This window comes from Carassius auratus, chromosome 1 (genome assembly GCF_003368295.1).
Source record: "Carassius auratus strain Wakin chromosome 1, ASM336829v1, whole genome shotgun sequence".
Lineage (NCBI taxonomy): Eukaryota > Metazoa > Chordata > Actinopteri > Cypriniformes > Cyprinidae > Carassius > Carassius auratus.
The window spans coordinates 31,395,003-31,417,806 of NC_039243.1; the positions used below are offsets into that span (position 1 = coordinate 31,395,003).

Below are 22,804 nucleotides of genomic sequence, written 5' to 3' on the forward strand. Positions count from 1 at the left end.
TTAAGGAATTGGTATGTATCTATATAAAAATATGTTAAATCCGGACAGAGTGAATAGGTGATGTGTCCATCATAAAACTAAAATCACACCATGATTTTACTCTTTCCTCCTTTCTTCTTTTCTCCATCTTTAATTCATGGCGTCCTAAAAGCAAGACATAGTGAGTCACAGAGCCATTAATGTCTCACTCTCCTCTCTCAAATCTGTGTGTCTGCTTTTCCTCTCTCCATCCACCCTGCCATGTCCCAAATACTCTTTTAAAAGCTTCTTCACTCTTTAGAACAGGAACGTCATCTTCAAACGCATATTAAAAATAGAAAAATAAAGTTGCATTCCCCAATAGGACTTTTATGGCCTTGTGAATTATTCACTTCAACATCTACAAAACCTAGATGATTGTACCTGAGTGCTTTTATTGTTCAGTGGGAATATCTGGAATCACGAAACAGGGCGCACTGCTGCAAAGTAGAAACCATCTTCACAGCCTCTTGCTCCTGACAAGATCTTAGCAAATGCAATGATCTTTTGGAAGACTCAGAGTAAGCACTCTTAATAGTTACTTACTGATATTCACCTGTTTACTTTTCTGAGAGTCAGTATTTGGAACTGAAATCTATATTTAATAACAGGTGTGACTCAAACTGTCTTAAATATTCCATCACTTGCTCATCAGTGGATCTTCTGCAGTGAATGGGTGCCGTCAGAATGAGAGTCCAAACAACTGATATATGTTGCTTTCTACAATGAAAATGTCGTCTCACCTGAATCAGGAGAGATATATGTACAGATCAAGCACCAGTTACGAGTGAAAACAGCACTAAACAAAACATATGTGAGTAAATTTTATGTGAAAGAACAATTTTCATTGGAGGAAACATTATTACGGATTATGGACTAGTAATTTGGCAAGAGATTACAGTTAAAACACCTAAATGCTGGATTTGTTTCCCACAGACACATTTTGGGTGAACAATTAAACAATTAAATATAAGGATTTAGTGTATATAAATATACTAACATAAACATAAATACATAAATGTACTTTAAAGTTGTCACTGGGGTGATACCGCCAAGTAAAAAAGGTACATATTAATACGTAAAGTTATAAAACATCCCACTGACAGCTGTTGTACCTTTTTTTTTCTGAGAATGTATACAGATAATACGTAATATAAATAAGTTTGATAATCAATAGATAAAGCTTTAAAAATGACTACATGTGATCTAACACATTTGAATCTCTGTATATATACAGAGTAGTGACTTGCATGAGTTTGTCTAGTAAATAAAATCTTTAGGGATAGCTCATCTTAAATGTATCCTTCATGCAAAAATGTAAATTATGTCATTTTTTACCCTCATGTCATTCCAACACATATGTTTTATTTTTTCTTTGGACAATATGGAATGACATGAGGGTCAGTAAATGATAACAGAATTTTTATTTTTGGGTGAACTCATCTCTCATCTCTTTAAAGGAGGAAGAGAGCGTAGTTACAGTAGTTGAGCAAAACATTTATATATCTAATTTCAACAACATTTTATTTCTTTCATGTTTTCAAATTTCGGCTTCTGCACATTTCAAATGTGTTTTTGAATAGATTTTGTTGTTACACCCTCTGTTACAGACTCTGACATTAAATCTTAAAATATGAACTTAAAAAAAATATATATGGTAAATATATTACATATATTAATTTGATTTACATTAGGCTATATCACTATTTGCAATGAAACTGATTTACTGTATGAAAACATCTTACAAGTAAAAACACCTTTAACAATTTTCACACAATTTACAAACAACATGTAACTTTGTCAAATTATGCCAACGGTCTGAAAATTGTTATTTATGATGCATAAATTCTGCGTATTTGATGTGTAAAATTCTAGCTATGATTTTCAGTCATTTTATAAATGTTTAAAATGCCATTCCCATTACAGAATGATATTAAACACAATCGTTTGCGGTGGAAATGATACTAGTCGAAATCTTAGAAACATTGTCAGAGGAATTGAAATAGTGAATTTTTTTTACTGAAATGAATGCATGACATTTAAATGGAGACGAGAATAATTTTGAATTTTAATACATAATATTTACTGAATTATTTATTTATTTATTTTTTGTTGGGAGGTTCAATCGAGCAGCACAAGGGCAGCAAAAAGGGCAGCAATTATCCAATCAAAGCAAGCCTGTAAATTTGACCTTGTGATTGTAGACTATAGAGGCCCAATAGTGTGTTAAGGAGTCCTTGTGTGCTGTTTTGAAATGACAGCTGTGTGTGGTTAGTGTTATTTTTAATCTTCAATGGCAGTGAGAGTGATCAAACGCATGCAGTCTCTCCATATGCCTCTGGGGACGTGCGACCTTAAGACAATATTTAATGAGAGAAATCTGGGAGAGACTCACAAGCTAATGAAATTATGTGTGTGTGTGTGTGTGTGTGTGTGTGTGTGTGTGTGTGTGTGTGTTGCATAGGCTTCTCAGATTACCTCTTTCTAATGGTATTTATAGTTTTCTCTCATTTTAAGATGGGCAGTGTTCCAGCTGTAAAAGCACAGCAAAACAACAGGCAAAGAGCCGTCATACTTGACCAAAGCAAACATTCTGGAATAATCTAAAGAGAGGCTCTGGAGGCTTTGTGAACTTTTATACACTTTTTGAGAGTCTTTAATTCCTTCTATCATCTATCTATGTTTACATTTGGTTGTATTTTTACAGACATTTCTGTATGTTTTGTGAGAGTATATTTTCAAACATAGTTTAACAATTTAATTGCGCAAACATAATATAAAAATCAGACTGAATTGAGCCAAAAATAAATTAATTAAAATTAAACTTGAAATTCCTAAAAATAAAAAAAAAGTATGACCTTGTTTCAAGGTCATATCCCCAACACACACAAATGTATACTATGTTTAGATAATAAAAACTTTATTTGAGCATAATTCTGTATTATTTGTTATTATTATTAAATCATCATCGCTTTTATTGTATTGAAAACAAACAAATGCATTCCTCCTCTCCACATTTCTAAATGCACCATTGCATATTAGAGAATCTGACAGTAAATATGAGAGACGTCGATATCTCAGCACGCTATAAGCAATGGAGGGACATTTCTGCTGATCAGCAGCATTGCAGACAACAGCAGCCATCTCTGCTGAGGCAATGAAGTTTCCACCATGTTAAATCTTTCCTCCGACATCATCGCTATGGGCAGCTGAAAATATATGTGCAAATAAAAAAATAAATATATAAATAGGCCTGACAGCTCTCAACTCTTGACAAATAACATATTTCATGGATTTTCTTTCATTCCTCTTATTTTACGGCCACAGGTCTCTCATATCGCTCTAATTGTCTCCTTATTTCAAATCATTTTTAGTGAGTCAAATTAAGATCAGCTTAAATGCATAACAGCTTCTTGTGACGCTCCTCAAGATGCTATGAATACATAAAAGATATCTAAACAATACATCATGATGTTTATGTCCACTCTGAGAAGTGAAGAGGAATACTATAAGCATGACTCTAAAGAAGACTACCGTAATTCATTTATGAACAACTTATATAATGAATGTCATTCATGGACACACACACACACACACACACACTTGGAAAATTTCAAGGGTGAAAAAAGCATGCAGAGAATAGTTAAAATTTCTAGAGAAAAGCTAAATTGTGAAGGTGCGGACAGCTTTGAAGCATTACAGTCTGCTTTTGTACTTTGTCTCACTGGTTCAAATGCTGATGACAATTTTCTCTCAGATGGTTAATTTATGGTACTTCATGGCAGGGATCCAAGCATTGCACTCATATTTGATACACAAAACTCTGATGCCTTCTAAATTATCTTTATGATCTAAACTTTGTGCACAAACTACTACATGCCTTCTGTCGTCTGGTTGATGGTTCATAATATATATTTGAGGTCTGAAAAGTTCCCCCTTTAGGTTTTGTTGTGCATGCCTTTTTGTTGTGGAATATTTAACGATTTTCATAAAGTACTGGTAAGAATACATTTTATATTATTAGTAGTATTTCAAATTGAAAACTTACTGGAATGAAGCAAAGCTACTTGATTATCCATACATAATATTTTTTAGAAACATCATGTTATAATCAAATAAATATTTTGAGGAATGTTTATTAGTGCATCTCTTAATCATTAATGTAATGCATTGCATAACATTTTTTTCAACTGAGTGACAACCGATATTTATATGCATATTATGTTTTATATATATATGTATGTGTGTGTGTGCATACACACACACACACATATACTGGGTTTGTTTAAATATATATTTTTTTATGTTTGAAGAATATTGTGCACATAAAATTATATACTGCATATCAAGTCCCCCCAAAAAAAGGTTATTAAAGGCAATTTTAATAATGTAATTGCACATTCATGGTAGTATTTAAAATGATAAAGCTCTACCTTTCGTCATTACCACTTGAAGGATTTATCCCTCTACAGGGAATATGATTGACATGGGGAAGGCCACTTTAAAATGAGTGCACACCCATATCTTAGTGGTTTCCATAGCAATGGAATATTTTCCATGCTAATGTCGTAGAAAGATTAGCGAAAGCATCTACATTTATTATGCTTCCCAGTGCCTGCATGTTACCAAAGCATCGGTTAAAAGGGTAAAACTCTGTCTATGTGTTGATACCTCAGACACATCGATACTATAAAACAGATAAGCACCACAGTGTGTATTATATGTGTGTAATATATAAACCAAATATCAATAATGAAAGATTGTCCACGAGGAAAAATGCATTTGTGTGCACTTGTAAATGGACCCTCTCGATTCAAAGATGGAGCATTAATATTGAATGTGCAATAAAATAAATACAAAGAAAATGCAGAAATTAAAAAAACAGCTCTCACATGAAGGAAAAAAATATTTATTGTATCATTTTTATAACTACAATGCTTATTTTGAAAAGTCTATTGATCATACTTTTGTGGTGGTGAAGTGATCAATCACAGCATGAAACTTTCTTTTAAGGCAATTAAAATGTGCTTCAATTCCGGAAAACCACTTACAGACGTTAATCAAATGTTCATTTCAAACAATACTGAGTGAACTACAGTTTGTGTCAATGCATTTGTATGAGGTCAAGCAAAGAGGAGAAAAAACGTCTTAGAAAATTAGTTCTTGCATCAAGGTCTCTGATAATCCTGCTCTTGAAACCCTGTAAACTCTTCTTTGATATAAGTGAATGTGTGCCTTGAAAAAAACATAAAAGTGAACACTACATAAACCATATAAATGTTGTACAACAATTTGGCTGCAAAGATGACAGCTGACTTTTATTGCTCAAATGAGAAACTCTTAAAGGTGCAGTATGTAATTTTGTGCTAGTAGTTAAAATATATAGTTTAAAAATATTGTTTCTCCGGTCCATACTCCTCAGACTCGATGCTCACACGGGTTGCCAGATTGAGAACATGCAACAGGAAGAATACAACTGACAAATGAAGGCAGCGAGCCTTACAATTAAAGCTGACAAGATGATTCATCCATGTTTAATTATTCCTCTCGAAACAGAGATTTTTAGTTGGATCCAAAGCTTTTTAACTTGGATAGATTCAGTGATCTCTGACCTAATTTGTTTTCTGGATTCCTTGATTGTGTGAGGAATCACACAGACCAAAACAAAAACAGACATTCTGACACAGAATGCACATTAAAAGTAGATTAACCGACTGTAGCATTGCTTTTCAGAGAAACAAGTATATTAAGCGTTTCCTAAATATCTGCAAATCAATTATGGCATTTGTATGCTTTACTATAGTCAAAAAAATTACATACAGCACCTTTAATTAAAGAAACAGGATCATTGGTTTATAGCATTGAGACTGTTTGTCATGTGACACACATAAGGAATTCACTAAGAAGGAACAGAACCAGCAAATGTGTTTATCTGCATCTAAAGAAATTATGCAAATTGAGTAATGGCTGATTTTACGGCTGATTATAACACTCTACTCCAATTAATCATCATTTGATAATTTACTGCTACCACGATCAGTAGAAAATGTAAACAGGTATCTGTTTACATACAATTGTGTTTACAGCAAGCTTCCTGTGGACGATAATAGCACAACGTTAATACACATGCTATAAGAAGCCTAATTTGCATAGAAAGGAGGTTTTCAAAACAATTATTATGTGCTGCTTAAACTGTATTGCGGGTGGTTGGTGAATAAAATTCATAAGTTTGCGCTGAAACACCACACGCTAATGCAACAGTTTAGTGAATTCGTCCCACAATGGTTCGGTTCTGCTGAACGTTAATGTGGATTTGTGTTTGTGATATGTCAAAGCTGGTATGCCCCAAAGTCACAGGATCACTCAGTGGATATTTTAGAAATCCCCATATCTGCAAATGGGAAAGAGAAGAATATGATGGGAAAAGGCAGGGAAGGACAGAGAGAGGCAGATGCATCAGTAAACTTTTCCACATCGAAGGTGACACTATTGTTAAATGCAGAAGTTTACAAAACTCTGGAAGGCACTTGCCTCCAAACTCTCCTCTATCATGAATAAAAGAGAAGGAGTAGAGAGAGAAAGATGTGACTCACACTTCTTCTGCCACGGGGGTGTTGTAGCTCTGAAAGAGAGGCTGAACAAAGAGTCCGAGTGTGCCGACGACACACACCAGGATAAAAATCCAGAGGAAGAGCCGGTCGATCACCATGGCTACATACTTCCAGTCCTCAATGATCTGCAAACCAAAAAAAAAAACTTAAACTTACTTAAATATTCATTACCATTAAAAATATGCATTTTTTAGTATTTGATTTCATTTACAAAATATGTGATGATTCCAATAATGCATAATTATAAATATATGTTTACACTTTTAATGTTTTATGACATTTCAGTGTTAAGAGGCAGCATTATTTTAATAAAATAGTTTGCATATTAAACAGCATGTAAAATGTTATAAATTTGTACTGTTAAAATTCATAATATGCATCTTGAACTCTTGAATCAGATCACACTGGTTGTGATACATGTTTTTTGATCCACTAAAATGAACCGACTCATAAGAGTCATTTGTTCGGGAATCAGATCACACTGGTTGTGCTACAAGTTTTTGATCCACTAAAATGAACCGACTCATAAGAGTCATTTGCTCAGGAATCAGACCACACCGGTTGTGCTGCATGTTTTTTGATCCACTAAAATGAACCGACTCATAAGAGTCATTTGTTCGGGAATCAGATCACACCGGTTGTGCAACATGTTTCTTGATTCACAAAAATGAACCGACTCATAAGAGTCATTTGTTCGGGAATCAGATCACACCGGTTGTGCAACATGTTTCTTGATTCACAAAAATGAACCGACTCATAAGAGTCCTTTGTTCGGGAATCAGATCACACCGGTTGTGCTACATGTTTTTTGATTCACTAAAATGAACCGACTCATAAGAGTCATTTGTTCGGGAATCAGACCACACCGGTTGTGCTACATGTTTTTTGATCCACTAAAATGAACCGACTCATAAGAGTCATTTGTTCGGGAATCAGACCACGCCGGTTGTGCTGCATGTTTTTTGATCCACTAAAATGAACCGACTCATAAGAGTCATTTGTTCGTGAATCAGACCACACCGGTTGTGCTGCATGTTTTTTGATCCACTAAAATGAACCGGTTCATAAGAGTCATTTGTTCGGGAATCAGATCACACCCGTTTTGCTGCATGTTTTTTGATCCACTAAAATGAACCGGTTCATAAGAGTCATTTGTTCGGGAATCAGATCACACCGGTTGTGCAACATGATTTTTGATCCACTAAAATGAACCGACTCATAAGAGTCATTTGCTCGGGGAATCAGCTCACACCGGTTGTGCTACATGTTTCTTGATCCACTAAAATGAACCGGTTCATAAGAGTCATTTGTTCGGGAATCAGATCACACCGGTTGTGCAACATGTTTTTTGATCCACTAAAAAGAACTGACTCATAAGAGTCATTTGCTCAGGAATCAATTTACCCCATTTGTTCTGCATGTTTTTTAATTCACTAAGAACCAGCTACTATAAGAGTCATTTGTTCAAGATTTAGACACCGCTGGTTGTGCTACATGTTTTTTTTTTTATTCACTAAAAGAAATTGTCCATAAGAGTAATTTGTTCAGGAATGGCCTAAACCAGTTCCTCTGCATTGATTTACTAAATATATATATCAGCAATTGTTGTGCTGTATTGTTGATTCACTAAAACTCTACTCCACTCAAACTCAGTAATAAATAAATCAATAAAGTCAATCAGTCAATAAAATACAAAACCACATCTCACCCCTTCATCGTCATCCTCAATCTTCATATGTTCAGCAATGAACCTCACACCATCTATGGCCTCATCCACATCTTGGTCGTGCCTGACTTTCACTCTCTGCCTGAACTCTGACCCCTCAGGGAGGTCACCGACCCTCCAGGCCCCACACACACGCCCAGGGTCATCAGTTAAGAAGAACGAGTCTCCATCCTGATGAGATGAGAATGATTTCCGTTGATGTTTCCGTCGAAACCTTTCCCGTACATTAGACCTTCCAGGCCGTCGCATCAGAAGGAAAGCAGGAAGCTTATGAAGAAACACACACTTGACCCACTCAGGCATGTAGTGTGTCGATGGAGAACGGTGGTGCACGTTGAGCACACACACACTCGTCACAATAGAAAATGTGACCAGCACCATCGTAAACATCAGATACTTTCCTATTAATGGAACAGCTAATGATGTTGGTGGAACGATCTTCGATATCAGGAGCAGAAACACAGTAAGAGCCAGAAGAACCGACATGCATAGTGTCACCTTCTCTCCACAGTCTGAAGGGAGGTAGAAAACCAGAATTGCAAGAGACGTGATGAGGACGCATGGAATGATAAGGTTAATCGTGTAGAAGAGAGGTTTGCGTTTAATCACAAAGTCGTATGTGATATCCAGATATGTGAGGTCATTGGGGTCTTCGTTTTTTCTGCCAGGGAGGGACACGATATCCCATTCGCCGCTGGGTGTGTAGTCATCGCGACTGGCAAAATCAGACGTCAAGACAAGATCGAGTTCTGTGCGGTCATAGGTCCAAGAGCGAAATTTGAGCGTGCAGTTCTGTTGATCGAAAGGGAAGTTACGGACTTCTATAGCACAGGCGCTCTTGTAGATGGCAGGAGGGAGCCAGAAAATATCCCCAGTGTTGGAGACTACGGCATTGCAGTAAAATGATACTTCATATACACCATCAGCACTGTAAGAAAAAAATGAATATTATGAATATCAATCAACTGTATTCTGTGTATTCCTAAAGAACAAAAAGGGAGTTACACTGGGAAAATGTATGCAGTCCTAAATGCATTCTATATTTATTTACTTTATTTATTTATCATTCATTTTTTATTTAAAATATATTTTTATTTTATGCAAATATATTATTAAGAACAAATAAACAATTTATGTAAATAAAAAAGTTTTTTTCTAAATAACAACAATTTCTAAAACAAATTAATGAGTAATTTTTTTTATGATATAACCACTATTAATGTAATGTTAGATTTAGACTAATTTAATATGCAATCTAAATAATATTTATTTATTAGTACATACATTTTTTATTTAAAATAATTGTTATTGATCTCATTGTTTCTTGAAAATTAAACTATAAAAATATCAAATTTGGCATCTTAGGGTTAGGTTAGGTATATTATTATAAATGTATTCATTCGTAAGTCACTTTGGACAAAGCATCTTCTAAATGACTAAATGTGTGTGTGTGTGTGTGTGTGTGTGTGCGTGTGTGTGTGTGTGTGTGCGTGTGTGTGTGTGTGTGTGTGTGTGTGTGTGTGTGTGTGTGTGTGTGTGTGTGTGTGTGTGTGTGTGTGTGTGTGGTTAACTTAAATCATAGCCCCCGTTTTGAAAAACCCATGAATATGAGATGCTGAGAACGCCTCCTCTTCACACACAGTTCCTGGTTAGTATGCATTAATTAACAGATTTTTAATCCGGGATAGCTCCCCCTATGTGCCCTTGAAAATATTAGTGTACAGCTTTTCAATTAAAATTATCATAGAAATTCAATGCTTATTTAAGCAAAGGATTCGATGCGCCAGTGTCTCTTTACATGAAGAAATGCCTCTTAAGATAACTAACGTCTCATCCCACCAAATTTAGCCATTTAAGCAATGAACATGCGTATGTACATCCTTTATTTTTATCTACTAAAATAGAGGTTATATAACACATATTACTTCCACAAGGAACAACCATCTGACCTATATCAAACACTTTAAACATTTTGCTTGTCATACTTATTTTTTTCTTCATTCTTCTGAGCTTTGTCAAGACCGTAGACGTGAACGACGTGAAACAACAGCAACAAGGGAGACTGCTCTTACTTTTGGCAACTTTCTAGCATAATTATCCAGTCTTGTGTAACAGTGACAGTTTGCTTGTTGTATTGTGTTTGACACTAAACACTGCTCTGCATCAGGTCTCACAACATCCCATGGCCTTAATAAGAACTGAAAAAAGCTGCAGGAAATGTATTATTGTGGTACTAATAACTGCAAAAACAAAGTTATTCCAAATAAAACATTAATTTATCAAACATTACGATACACATGTAAGATTGCATAACTATACTGAATGAAAGTGTATCAGTGTATCATATTGTCATTATAACATAGGATCCTATAAGTACTATTATCAGTACTTACTCAGCAATAACATATTGCTTTATTCATATTATTTCACAAAATCCTGTTTTTCTGAATTTTTTAATCAAATAAATGCAGCCTTGGTGCGCAGAAGAGACCTTCAAAAGAAATTAAAACTCTTATTGATACCAAACTAAGTCTATAGACAGTAGAGATGTGCTAATGATATATAAATGTACTGGTCACAGTTATAGCATACTTGTTATAGAGTACTATATCAGGAAGCCAGATGTGCTGTGATGGTATTCGTAGTTTTTTGATGCCTTCATACTCATTCGGGTCCCACACCAGTCTGTAGTCAGTCCACTCCTACAGAGAGAGTAAAGTGTGGTTAAAACTTTTAAACGTGGGTTAGACAATGTACCAGAATTGCTACCAAGCACACTTTTAACAGAACAGCTAAATGCATTCACTTGGTTAAACAGGATTTTCCCTCACTTTTAGAAATGACCTAAAAGTGAACTATAATTGAATTACAACTCAAATTTGACACACGCAGTAAATGCACTCATGTGTTTGACAGCTGATTAGACTGTGTTTTATAACACTATCCAGATGAGAGCACAGGCATAGCAGGTGAGCTCACCTGAGTCAGCCACACATTCGTCGTCATGATTTGTTCCCTCTCATTCTATAAAAAGAGCAGAACATTGCATGTAACAGCGGAAAAGTGAATAGAAAATAATCAAGCGGAATGACACAAGATGCATCAACCGTGTGAGCGCTAACACTGAGCTCTATCTAGAAGTGACACGAAAGGGTTAAAGCATGTGAAACTCAGTCTGAATGATTTGCTCTAATTTACAGCTGTGTGAAGCACAGATCTGAACAAATGAGATTCCACAGAGGGCGGGGCTACCCAGTGCAACAAGACAAAAATAGTAACAGATTGTTTTGTCGCTTTTCACTTTGTGGCACTGTGCCTGGTTACAACAGAGCGTCAATGTGATTTTACCTGTCAGTGTGAATGACCTTAAGTCTCTAATGTGTCACAGGCATGTTACCGCTGCACCACGGCTCTAATGCAATTGTGTGCATGTGACATGAACATTAAATGCACCATTTATACACACACTCACACGATTGTATGCAAAATGCCTTAAATGTTACTTATTGAAATATCAAATATTTAAAAAAAATTAAATATAAAGTTTGAGTCAGAATGAAACTGATATTTTTATTCAGTATTTTTATTTCTGCTCGTCAAAGAATTCTGGGGTGAAAAACACTTAAACGCTATCTACACTTCATTAAAAAGCAGCAAATCAGCATGTTAAAATGATTTCCGAAGGATCATGTGACAATGAAGACTTAAAACCTTTAAACAGAAATGTATAAATCATTTATATTTAGGACATTTAGCAGACACTCCTACCCAGAGTCACTTAAAAAAGGTTTATACAGTATATGTTAGGTCATGAGATTGTACTGTATTTGTATACTGTATTTATGATGCTGATATCACGTATAATAAATCATACAAGCAAGTTTGTTTGTTTAGAGTTGGAGCTAAACTCTGCGAAACAGTGGACCTTGAGCTGCCCACCTCTTCTTGAATATTTTGTGTTTTCTGTGTGTGCATATGAGACATACTTACCACACTAATGAGCTGTGCAAGAGAGACTTTGATGCCAATAGTGACCTGCTGACTCTTATTGACCGCAGGACGGATAAGTTTATTGTAACGCTCAGGACCGAGCAGAAAATCTACCAGCCTCTCCTCAGCATCAGCAGAAAGAGACCCTAAAATACACAAACACAAACAATAAATGCTAAAGTAAAGGTGTGATATTATTAGGAATTGTTTGTGAAATTTACTGGCAATGTCTATGTAAAAACATCTGTCTATCTGTCTATCTATGCATGTGTGTGTGTATGTTTGTGTTTGTGTGCGTGTTTGTGTGTGTGTGTGTGTGTGTGTGTATATAACATTTTCAGTGCAGTATATGACTGTATGTTCGCTAGAACATAAAAGAAAGTATTTTTGTGACTTTTTGTGATCGATGTGAGTGTCTTGATGGATTTTTGACATAGAGACGTAGGATTTTGACATTTTCCTTGATCAAAGACGTTGTAAAACTAAAAACAGGTCGTTCTGAAATCCTTGGATTTCTGACATTTGACTTTTTTAACAGTCTGAGCTGCACATTTTAGAGCAGATTATTGTGTTAACTTTATTTATAAATTACTATAAATGAACTAAATTATGACTGATTTGCCAAAATAATAATAATAATAGGAAGAAGAATTAGAGAAGAATTATTACATCAGAAAAAATGACATTAAAAAAGGTGTAGAAACAAATTTAACTCAAAAATGGCAAGTAACACATTGTATTAAACGTGAAATTTTAAAGATGAAAATCTGAAAGCATTTTCTGGTAAAACATCCTCCAATAATCTTGTTTAATATGATTCTAGACCGTTCTAGCTTTGCATCTAGTGTCTGTTTGCCCAAATCTTTTACAGTAATTGTCTTTAAATGTCAAACATCAAATCATGAAAAGACATTGAAGTTATAAAGCAGTGCTATCTCCTACAGTTATAGTTCTGGAGCTTTTGAAAAAATCATGAAAAGGTCAGAGGTGTCTGCTAAGCTGCATCTAATCTGCTTTCACTGTAGAGCAAAAAACCACAAACATGTCAGAATCATTTTTCTCCGCATCTTATCCCATCATAACTCATAAGCCCACCAATGCTGTGGAGGGGGTGTGCCAATGACATGGCAAAACAATGACTTGCCAAGCCGGTAGCAACACACACACACACACACACACACGTCATTTCCTCCTCACTGCATGTGGATAAGATCTCCAGTGACTGTGCTCCTCCTCTCAAAACAGAATACTGACACACACACACACACACACACACACCTAGTTTCCATCATGAATCCAAGAGTGTGTCAGACTCCGTTGGATCTGTTCCGCACAGGAAGACACACACACCTTTGAGCTTCTGTGGCTATGCTGAGCTTTAGTCACTTTGCATGGCTTGTCCCTTTAAGCAAAGCAAGGTCCTGATCCACTTCACATCAGTTTATGTGTGTGTTTATGTGTAACTCAGTCCTCAAGGATGTTATACCCATGCAAAAGCCTCTGGAAAGAGCATCAGTGTGTGACCATATACTGTATGTGTGTCTGACCTAATATCTCTAATCTCAGACCCATCTGTGTGTTACCACCATTTCTAGCTTAATGCTTCGTCAGACAGACAAAACATCTGCAGCATCATCTGACTCTAATATCCATTTTATTGATTTATCTATTTGCCATTCTTTCATTGTCTATATGAGCTGCAGTGGATTCAAATGCAGTAACAGAGAGTACCAAATCTCCTTAGAAAATGATGACAATGTTTATAAATAAACAAGAATTTCATATTTTACATTTTAGACAATGCACGTTGGCATGTTCAAGCCTAATCCGTTAAATTTTCTCAGAGAAAGGTCATAATGGCATAAGCATAAACCAGTTGACACAGGTAGATTTAATAGCCTTTTACACAGAATTTGCACATCACATAAGCTGCCACTACCGAGACTCAAACCCACTCCCTTTGGGTTACCAGCTTGACTGGCTAACCATTAGGCCACAACTGCCATAATATACACAGTGTTTTTGACTTATAATTTATTGATCCATAAGGCATGAAACTGCTGCTGTCTTTTAAGCTGTTAGCCAGGTTTTACATCATACTACAGAAAATATATTGATGATCTTTACTTTCTTGATGTCAGTAGTGTGCTCATATTTACTTTTGAGCCTTGTAGATAATTTTCTTTTACCAAATTGTGCTACTCTTGCATTAAGTAAGATAGTCCTTGTATCTCTTTAGCTGCTCCTCTTCAGGTGCACATTTTTAATGCAGGTTTATACTTTTAAGTGCAAACTTATCTGCCTTTTTTCAACGTGGAAGAAAGGCGTTTTCTGTGAATGTGCCAGACTTCTGGTTCATTAGCTGCTGTGGGGAAATAACGAGAAGAATATAACAACATGCACGGAACAGTAAAACTGTTTGCACTACAAACAAGTGTGTTCACGATTAAGATAATACATTAAAATAAAATTTTAAGACACAATTGTTTGCTTTTCAAGCAGCAAAACAAGCTGTTTTGTAAAGCTAAAAATAGCTGGAAGTGCAGGACACCGGAAGCCAGACTCATAAAATTTACAAATGGCCACACCCGCTCTTACGGGAAAACTAAGGTGGATAGAAAGCCTGAGTAAAAGACATGCACACAAACATGCACAACAACTCTTGAAAGAGCTGATAATTAAAGATGAAAGATATCATACTGCTACAATTACCACGTTATGTGTGTGTGTTTGAGGCTATTCAGCTGAGCTGTGATTTTTGTTCATGTGACTGAACTGCTTCTGAAGAGGTTGTGTGTTTTTGTAAAGCTTGCTCTGATGTTAATGGATGTTAGTGGGGGTTAAGTGCTCTCATCCCTCACATTATGTATAGGTCTTATCCCAGGTTATATCTGCACATCGATCGTAATCCTGCATTTTAGGATCTATTACATATATATTTGATCATTTTAAGATATTTAATATAGTCTTTTGCCGGGTTGTGGACACTAGTAATCACAATATCACCAGTAATTCTGAAAAATAGCCACGATGCTTGTTATGAAATTAATCCAATTCAAGGCTTCTAGAGAATTTCAATATAAGAATATAACTTTTGGACTCTTAACAGTTTGGTGATGTTTGATTTAATTTAGAATGTAACTACAGAATATAATATATATTATTATATATATTTTCTATTGTTTATTGTACATTTATATCACTTTTATAGCATTTTTGCATTATTAAAAAAATAGCAAGCAAATGTTTTTTAACATTAATATTATATTTTATATTTTGCTGTTAGAGTACAGTGAATATTTTAATAACATTTGCTAAGGCCTTCAATTAACCTTTATTTATACTTCCTTTACTTCCACATTCCAAAACTGTAAAAATGAATAATCTGTGGTCATATGGCAATTTATAAGTGAATAATCCAGCTAAAAAAACATCTTAACTTTAAATACTTTTATACACATTTCCCTTATTATTTATTTGTCTGACCCTACACAGACACACGGCATGTGGTTAGATAATAATAATAATAAACATTGAATATAAAACAAATTAATTAAAATTGCATGGAACACAGAAATAGTTGAAAGAATGTTCATGCTGCTCTTTTTTATGAAAGTGGATGGGGACCAAGCACCGTTAAGCTTCAACAATTACCAAACAAAATAAAACATCAAAAGTAGTTCTTATAACGCAGGCACTATAATTCAAGTCTTCTGGAGCAATATGTATATTTACAGAGCATAAAATTCAAACTGTAAAAAAATCACTATGACCTTCCTGAAGTTCAGAAGCACAAAAACTCAAAGAATAGTGTTTGACCTACTTAATAAACAATGGACACTTAAACTTAATCAACAAGTCTTCTACTATGCACATGTGTCCCACATGAACGCATGCATCCATTAGGAGAGAGAGTGTGTGTGTGAGAGAGAGAGAGAGAGAGAGAGAGAGAGAGAGACTAACACCATGTTACCAATGTCAGTAATTAAATAAAATAAAATAATGCATGCTTATTTTTTGCGTGCTGCTATTTCTGAATATTTGACTAATGGCTATTTGACAAACCATTATAATAAATGTATTTAAAAACAAGTATGCAATAGCCTCTTACTTGTCACGCAGAGCCAAAGTAGGCAGAAACAAATAAGCCACTTTGATGCCATCACGAAGACCATTTCTCTCTCTCTCTTTCTGTCCTGGGTGAAGGTTCACAGTGATGTCCAGTGCACTCTCCAGGACGGGCGCTGTGGTGCTTTACCCTAGCCGAGGGTTATTCTCTGTGCTCCGGGCTTTGCTCTTTCTCTCTCAGCATTCAGCAGCCGTCTCTCAATCATCGACAAATGTTTTGCTCGCGTTAAGGCAATGTACTCCAGTGCGCCGAGAAAAGCGCGAGCCCGTCCACAGACTCCGGTCAGATTACGCGCGCTAACATTTGAAGCGCGCTTAAGCCTTTCATCAAGTCAGTGCGTGTGTCTTAACGAGAAAGAGACGCGGCTGTTGCAAACATGTTTCCTGACAACAAGAAAGCAAATGACAGTAAACTGTAGACGGCTCCATGTAAACTTTTAAGCGATGAAGCGCGAGAACTGACACGCAACACACACGTCACCTTTTAAAGCTCACATACTTAGGCAATAACAATGTTCTTATAGTATGCACTTATATGATCGAATGTATTTCTGGCTGAGTAATCTTCAGATGCAGTGCAGGGATCTGTGAGAACAGTGATACAGTCTCATATGGGACTCCTGGACTCAAAAATATGATTATTATCATCAGCTTCAATAAGCTATGTTACGTCATTTTAGGATTTCTCGCCTTATCAATCATTAAATTAAAAAAAATAAAATAAAAACTGTCTACTTTCTGTCGTCAGGTTTTTTTATGAAACCTGAGAGATTTCTGTCAGTCCATTGAAAGTCTATTCCAACTTTGATTAAAACTTTTAGAAATATTTTAGTAATACTTTACCTTAAGGTCACATTAGTAAATGCAACTAACAAGTCTCTTTTTTTATATAGCGCTTTAAACAAAATACATTGCGTCAAAGCAACTGAACAACATTCAAATAATGCAAAATGATAGTTAAAGACAGTTCATTATTGAATTCAGTGATGTCATCTCTGTTCAGTTAAATAGTGTCTGTGCATTTGAGCAATGCATTATGTATTAATCTTTGTTAATGTTAGTTAATAAAAATACAACTGTTCAGTGTTATTTCAAGTTCATTAAATAATATTAATCCACAACTTTTGATTTGATTTGATAAGCTGCTGACCCACATACTGTATACCTGACAAAAAAGATGTCCTCCCTTTATCTACTTTCTATTATCTACTGAAATATTCTATTTTAATGTCGTTTTAAAAAGGCTGTCCAGGAACCTGAGCACCCTTAACACCAAAAACCTTTCTGGGTGACACTAATTATTGTTCTGGCTCACTTCTTCAGATGAGTAAAGACACGACCAGTGGGGAAAAGTATAACAGAAGTGTAATAGATAATTAACATTTAAAGGAAACAAGGGTTCAGACCCCTGCTTTTTTCCTTTTTATTTATAAACATCAACCTGAACCTGAACTTAACATACAGTGATCACCAACTGCTAAAACAATAATAATAAGTGATAACCTTTGTTGCATGCCAGCAAAACAATTTTCTCATAGCATGAGGGTTGGCAGATGATTATATAATAATCAGTTTATAGCAAATAAGCCACTTTGTATGTACTGTATACATGTGAATGATGATTTCTGCTACATTTTAGACAATGATGCCTTTCTTTGAGGTATATTTATAGTCAAAAGAGGCATGTATAAGATATCTTTAGTTTGAATAGTCATAAGGTTTCTGCATACGCCTGCTCTTTGTCTCTCACACGCACACTGACACACAAACACAAGGAGAGGCAGTGAGGTTAGAGCTTTAAAAGGCAAGCTTCTGCTTTCTATAACCACAGCAGGTAACCTGCCAACTGTTAAAAGCAGAATCTTGTTCACAGCATAGAATAATCTCCACACTGCACACACACTTTCATATAGACTCTACAATAAATACAGACTGATGATGTTTCATTGTGTCACTCATATCTGAGACTCTGATTTCAGTGGGATACCTAGTGTATATATTGATATTAATGTTGAAGCTTATAAAGATGTGTAATGTGGCAACACTGCACAAGAATTGATGTCTTTGGTATCTAGAGGATCTAATGCATAAACCTGTTTAGAGTCATAACCTGATTTAGAATTGGCCTCCTTCAAGAGGATGCTTTTTTAGTTAATACTAATACAAAAACAATATACTATAGAGATTCATCAGCTTATTGCTGCGTGACATCCAGAAAGACACATCTGATAATGTTTTATTTACATTTTAATGGCATGGTAACACTTCATAATAATGTTAATTGTGTTATCATTGGTTTATGCATACAATATCATGAACCAGCAATTAATTTTACAGCATTTATTCATGTACTGTATAAATGTACTATTACATTTACAATACAACTTGCATGTAAAATGTGTACATAGATATTATCACAATGCAGTGGATAAACTATTTTACAGTATGTGCACTTACAGTGAACTTACACAAGAAAGTACTGAGTAATATAAGGTAACTACTTGGACTTAATATGGGTTAAGGTTAGGGTTAGTATAATTAGTAAGTAGATAGTGCATACATGTAAAACAAGAATGTAAAATGAAGTGCTATCAATATTGCTCATGATCTTTACAGTTAACGTTAACACATTAAACATTACTGACATTTTCATGCTATTATGGCACACTCTTCTAAGAGTTTAACATTTCTTCAACAGTGTTTACCAGCATCCTCAGTCTGTGTCTCATGTACTGTAATTACCCATAGATCCGTTGCTGCTTTAAAAACACATACAGATGTTTTACACAGAGTCATTAATTTCAATCAAAGCTGTGGCTGCTGTGTGTAGATGGGGGTTATGACAGGAGTGTTGGGTAAATTGTGTTCTGCACACACATCCCATTTACGGGATGATGGAGATTCCAATCTGTCGTAATGGACTTGAATCACATCTCACATTGTGTGGCCCACAGTAAAAGAGATTGACGGGCAAATAGGTGTGAGAGACAGATTACTGTAATATCTGAGGGGTTTTGTACAGATTAAAAAAATGGTAAGAGATGATTCATTGGATGTGCCAGTTTTATACTTATTCCTGGAGGACAAACACCTGTTTTCTAAGAAAGGTGACATTTCAGTTCTGATCCATCCTCCATCCATCCAACCCTCTGGCAAAAACAAACAGCTGACACTTTTCACAACATTTCAAATACAAATAACACAAATACATGTGGCAAGTGGACACCACATACAGTATATAATGCTTGAAAATCTTACACACACCGAGTTTTAAAGGGATACTCCGTCCAAAAGCCTCAAGCCATCCCAAATGCATGACTTTGGTTCTTCTGTGGAACACAAACAGAGATTCTTAGAAAAATAATTAATTGCTGTTAGCCCATAATGTCACAATTCACTACAGGAGGAGACAAGGAGCACGATTAACAATCCTTTAATTTCTCGAAACACAAGGGAAATCCAGAATAGGAGCAAGAAACATCACAGATATTGACGATGTAGACCCGACAGAGGAGAGACACAAAGACTGGAACTTAAATACTAGAGATAATTACTAAACACAGGTGCATGGAATGAGACAATCAACATGGGACATGGAAAACATGGAGGAAAAAACACAGCATAATGAGTCCACAGGCGTGAAACATACAGTGCATGTTCATGGGTCCCTTATATTTGATGCCATGCAAAATGAATACAATAGCAATCCAACTATGACACCAGTTGATAAAAATGTTTACTTCTAAAGCAAAAAGATAGGTTTGTTTGAGAAAATTGCAATTTTTTAACTATTTAAATTATAAACCATTGCTTCCCGGCCTACTGCCGAATGCAGTTTTAAGAGTTCATAGACGTAAACATTAACACTTGCTCAACCAGAGATGCAGAAGGACTGTTTTTCTCATCAGCATTGATTCATCAGCTGTTTTATGAATTAATGTGGAGTTTGTTTTGATAGGTTTCACAATCATCAACATTGAGAGACCTGCACTCGCTTACAGTTTATCAAAGATTTTGCTGCATTCCACAGAACAAAGTCAGACACACATCTAGGGTGACATGAGGTTTAGTAAATGATGAGAGAATTTTCATTTTCCTCATGTATCATTTCATAGTAATGGTGGCAGTGGCCTTTTTTTTAGCAAGATAATGCATCCTGCCACACTGCAAAAATTGTTCAGGAATGATTTGAGGAACATGACAAAGAGCTCAAGGTATTGCCTTGGCCTCCAAATTCTCCTTTGGACAACGATCATTGATTTAGGGGTCTACAATTCACTCTTGCTTATAAGAGTGAACCCAGTATGGCCTATATATTTTTATGTAAAAAAAAAAGAGTATACTTCTAAGAGCCTCTCCTTGGAAAACATTTCAACTCACCCATAACTGAAGCATGAGTTTGAAGTGTTTTTGTTTTAAACGTGTTTGGAAACAGCTGTTTTTGTAATTCTGTTCGGTGCCAATAGTGTCACAGAAATCAAACACATCAACTTTTAAAGCCAGTCAGTTCAATGATGTGTGTCTCCCCTCGTTGAATGTGATTCTGCTCATTCAGCTGAAATATTTCATGAAAGTGTCAGCAAGACCATGAGGTCAAAGACAGCAGAAAGCTTTAGCCCTGACCGCTGCATAACCAAGGGTCAAATCCGTTTCAGGGGGTCAGTGCAGAGCAATTTAGAGGTGAGGAAAGTGTAATTGAGACTATCTCTGACACTGTCTGTCATGCACACACATATCCAAATATACACCCATACCCAAACTTATTTCCTGTCATAGAAATGCTAGCTTTGGCACTGCTTTGCTGTCAATTTGACTATTTCAGCAATATATTTTACTTGCATGCAAGCATATAGACACTGGGCTGGGGGTGTGTATTGTTTATTTATTTACTTATTTATTTTATTGACAGAATTTCTGCAAGTCTGAAACCTTTTCTCTCTCTTATTAATCTCCTGATTTTTAAATCTTGAATAAACTGGCAGTGTGACATCATTCCATGACATCTCTCACAGATTTTGTTCACCATTAATGAAAAGTACATTATTATCCTGCCTACGGCCAGGTATTCTTCTCTCCAGCAAAGCCTTCTTTTTCAGTAACCTTGTCTTATCATGAAGGACTAAAAAATGTAATCCTTCACCAAAGGTAATAAAATCTATTACCCATTACTAATTAGGTAGGGTTCTTTTTGTTGTTTGTTTTGCCATCAAAGTAGCTCTCTTAAACCAACATGACAGATATTACTGATTAATTATGATTCTTAAAAACACTGAAATATTAAAGCTTCACATGCAAGTCTGTCATGCTGTTTTCTACAAATAATAATTTATATATAAAAAAAAATATTTGCTTGAAAATTCACTATTAAATTTGTTGAAATTGTTAAAATCCTTTAGTTGTGTTGTCTCGATAAATTAATATTTTATAAAATTGTCCCAGCCATCCTCACACAAAAACTCCTTGATTGTGCACAAATCACATAGACACATATAATCACATAATACATAATTTGGCTTTAAAACAGCTAAATTCATCTTTGGGGAACGCTTAATTTTTTACTTAAAATTATTTAATTTAAGTTGCATTCAAAATCTGCTTGACTTAAAATTCGACTGGGAAAATAGCTCCGCTTAAAGGCAGAGTTCACTCTGTGTTCCTCAGAAGAAAGAGAGCCATGCATGTTGGGAAAAACTTATGAAATGCAATATTTCTCCATGTCTGTGTCCACACTTTCTTGTGTCACCATCAGTGTTGCCATGATATCATTTCACTGTGGGGCTAGTGCAATGAATCGCATCTAAATCATGACTCAGGTGATTGGCTCAAAAACCTGTATGTGGAAAAATAAATTGACCCAGATGCATGAACTGCATAATACATTACACACATTTTTACTTTGACCAAGATGCACTGTGTCTTACGCTAGTCTGTAACTACAGTCTTTTAGCATTAAACCAGCTGAGCTGTAGATTATGGAGCTCCTTCACAGAATCCAGTGGCTGAGGGATTACCAGAGAGCTGATCAAAGGCATTCTAATCGAATCCAAAGCACACCATTAAATGTTATTACACATGTCCCGTCCCTCTTCCACAAAATACCAGGTCTGCTATTTTTACAAATTATTTTTATTTATTTTTTTGTCCCTTGCCCAGTCACTGCAAATTCATTGGTTTATTTCATCATTAAGCTAAACCATGTGTTCCATCTTTACCTCCTCATTAAGAACAGAACAACAGAAACAAAGATCATACATACATATGCCCCTGTTGCCCCAGTGTCATTTCACAATAACGCTGCACTCTTCTCGCCTCATTGGCTCTCTGCTGGGAA

At 35.5% G+C, this 22,804-nt stretch overlaps 1 protein-coding gene across 1 annotated transcript; it reads right to left on the bottom strand.

Moving 5' to 3' along the window:
* Positions 1 to 4,918: 4,918 nt before the first annotated feature.
* Positions 4,919 to 16,781, bottom strand: LOC113107484 (neuronal acetylcholine receptor subunit beta-2-like). The gene is made up of 7 exons (XM_026270040.1): positions 16,457 to 16,781; positions 12,346 to 12,491; positions 11,335 to 11,379; positions 10,948 to 11,057; positions 8,338 to 9,283; positions 6,612 to 6,754; positions 4,919 to 6,409 (listed from the first exon to the last, which is right to left on the bottom strand). The coding sequence occupies exons 1-7, from the start codon at positions 16,518 to 16,520 to the stop codon at positions 6,394 to 6,396; spliced, it is 1,470 nt and encodes a 489-aa protein (XP_026125825.1). The 5' UTR covers positions 16,521 to 16,781; the 3' UTR covers positions 4,919 to 6,393.
* Positions 16,782 to 22,804: the final 6,023 nt, after the last annotated feature.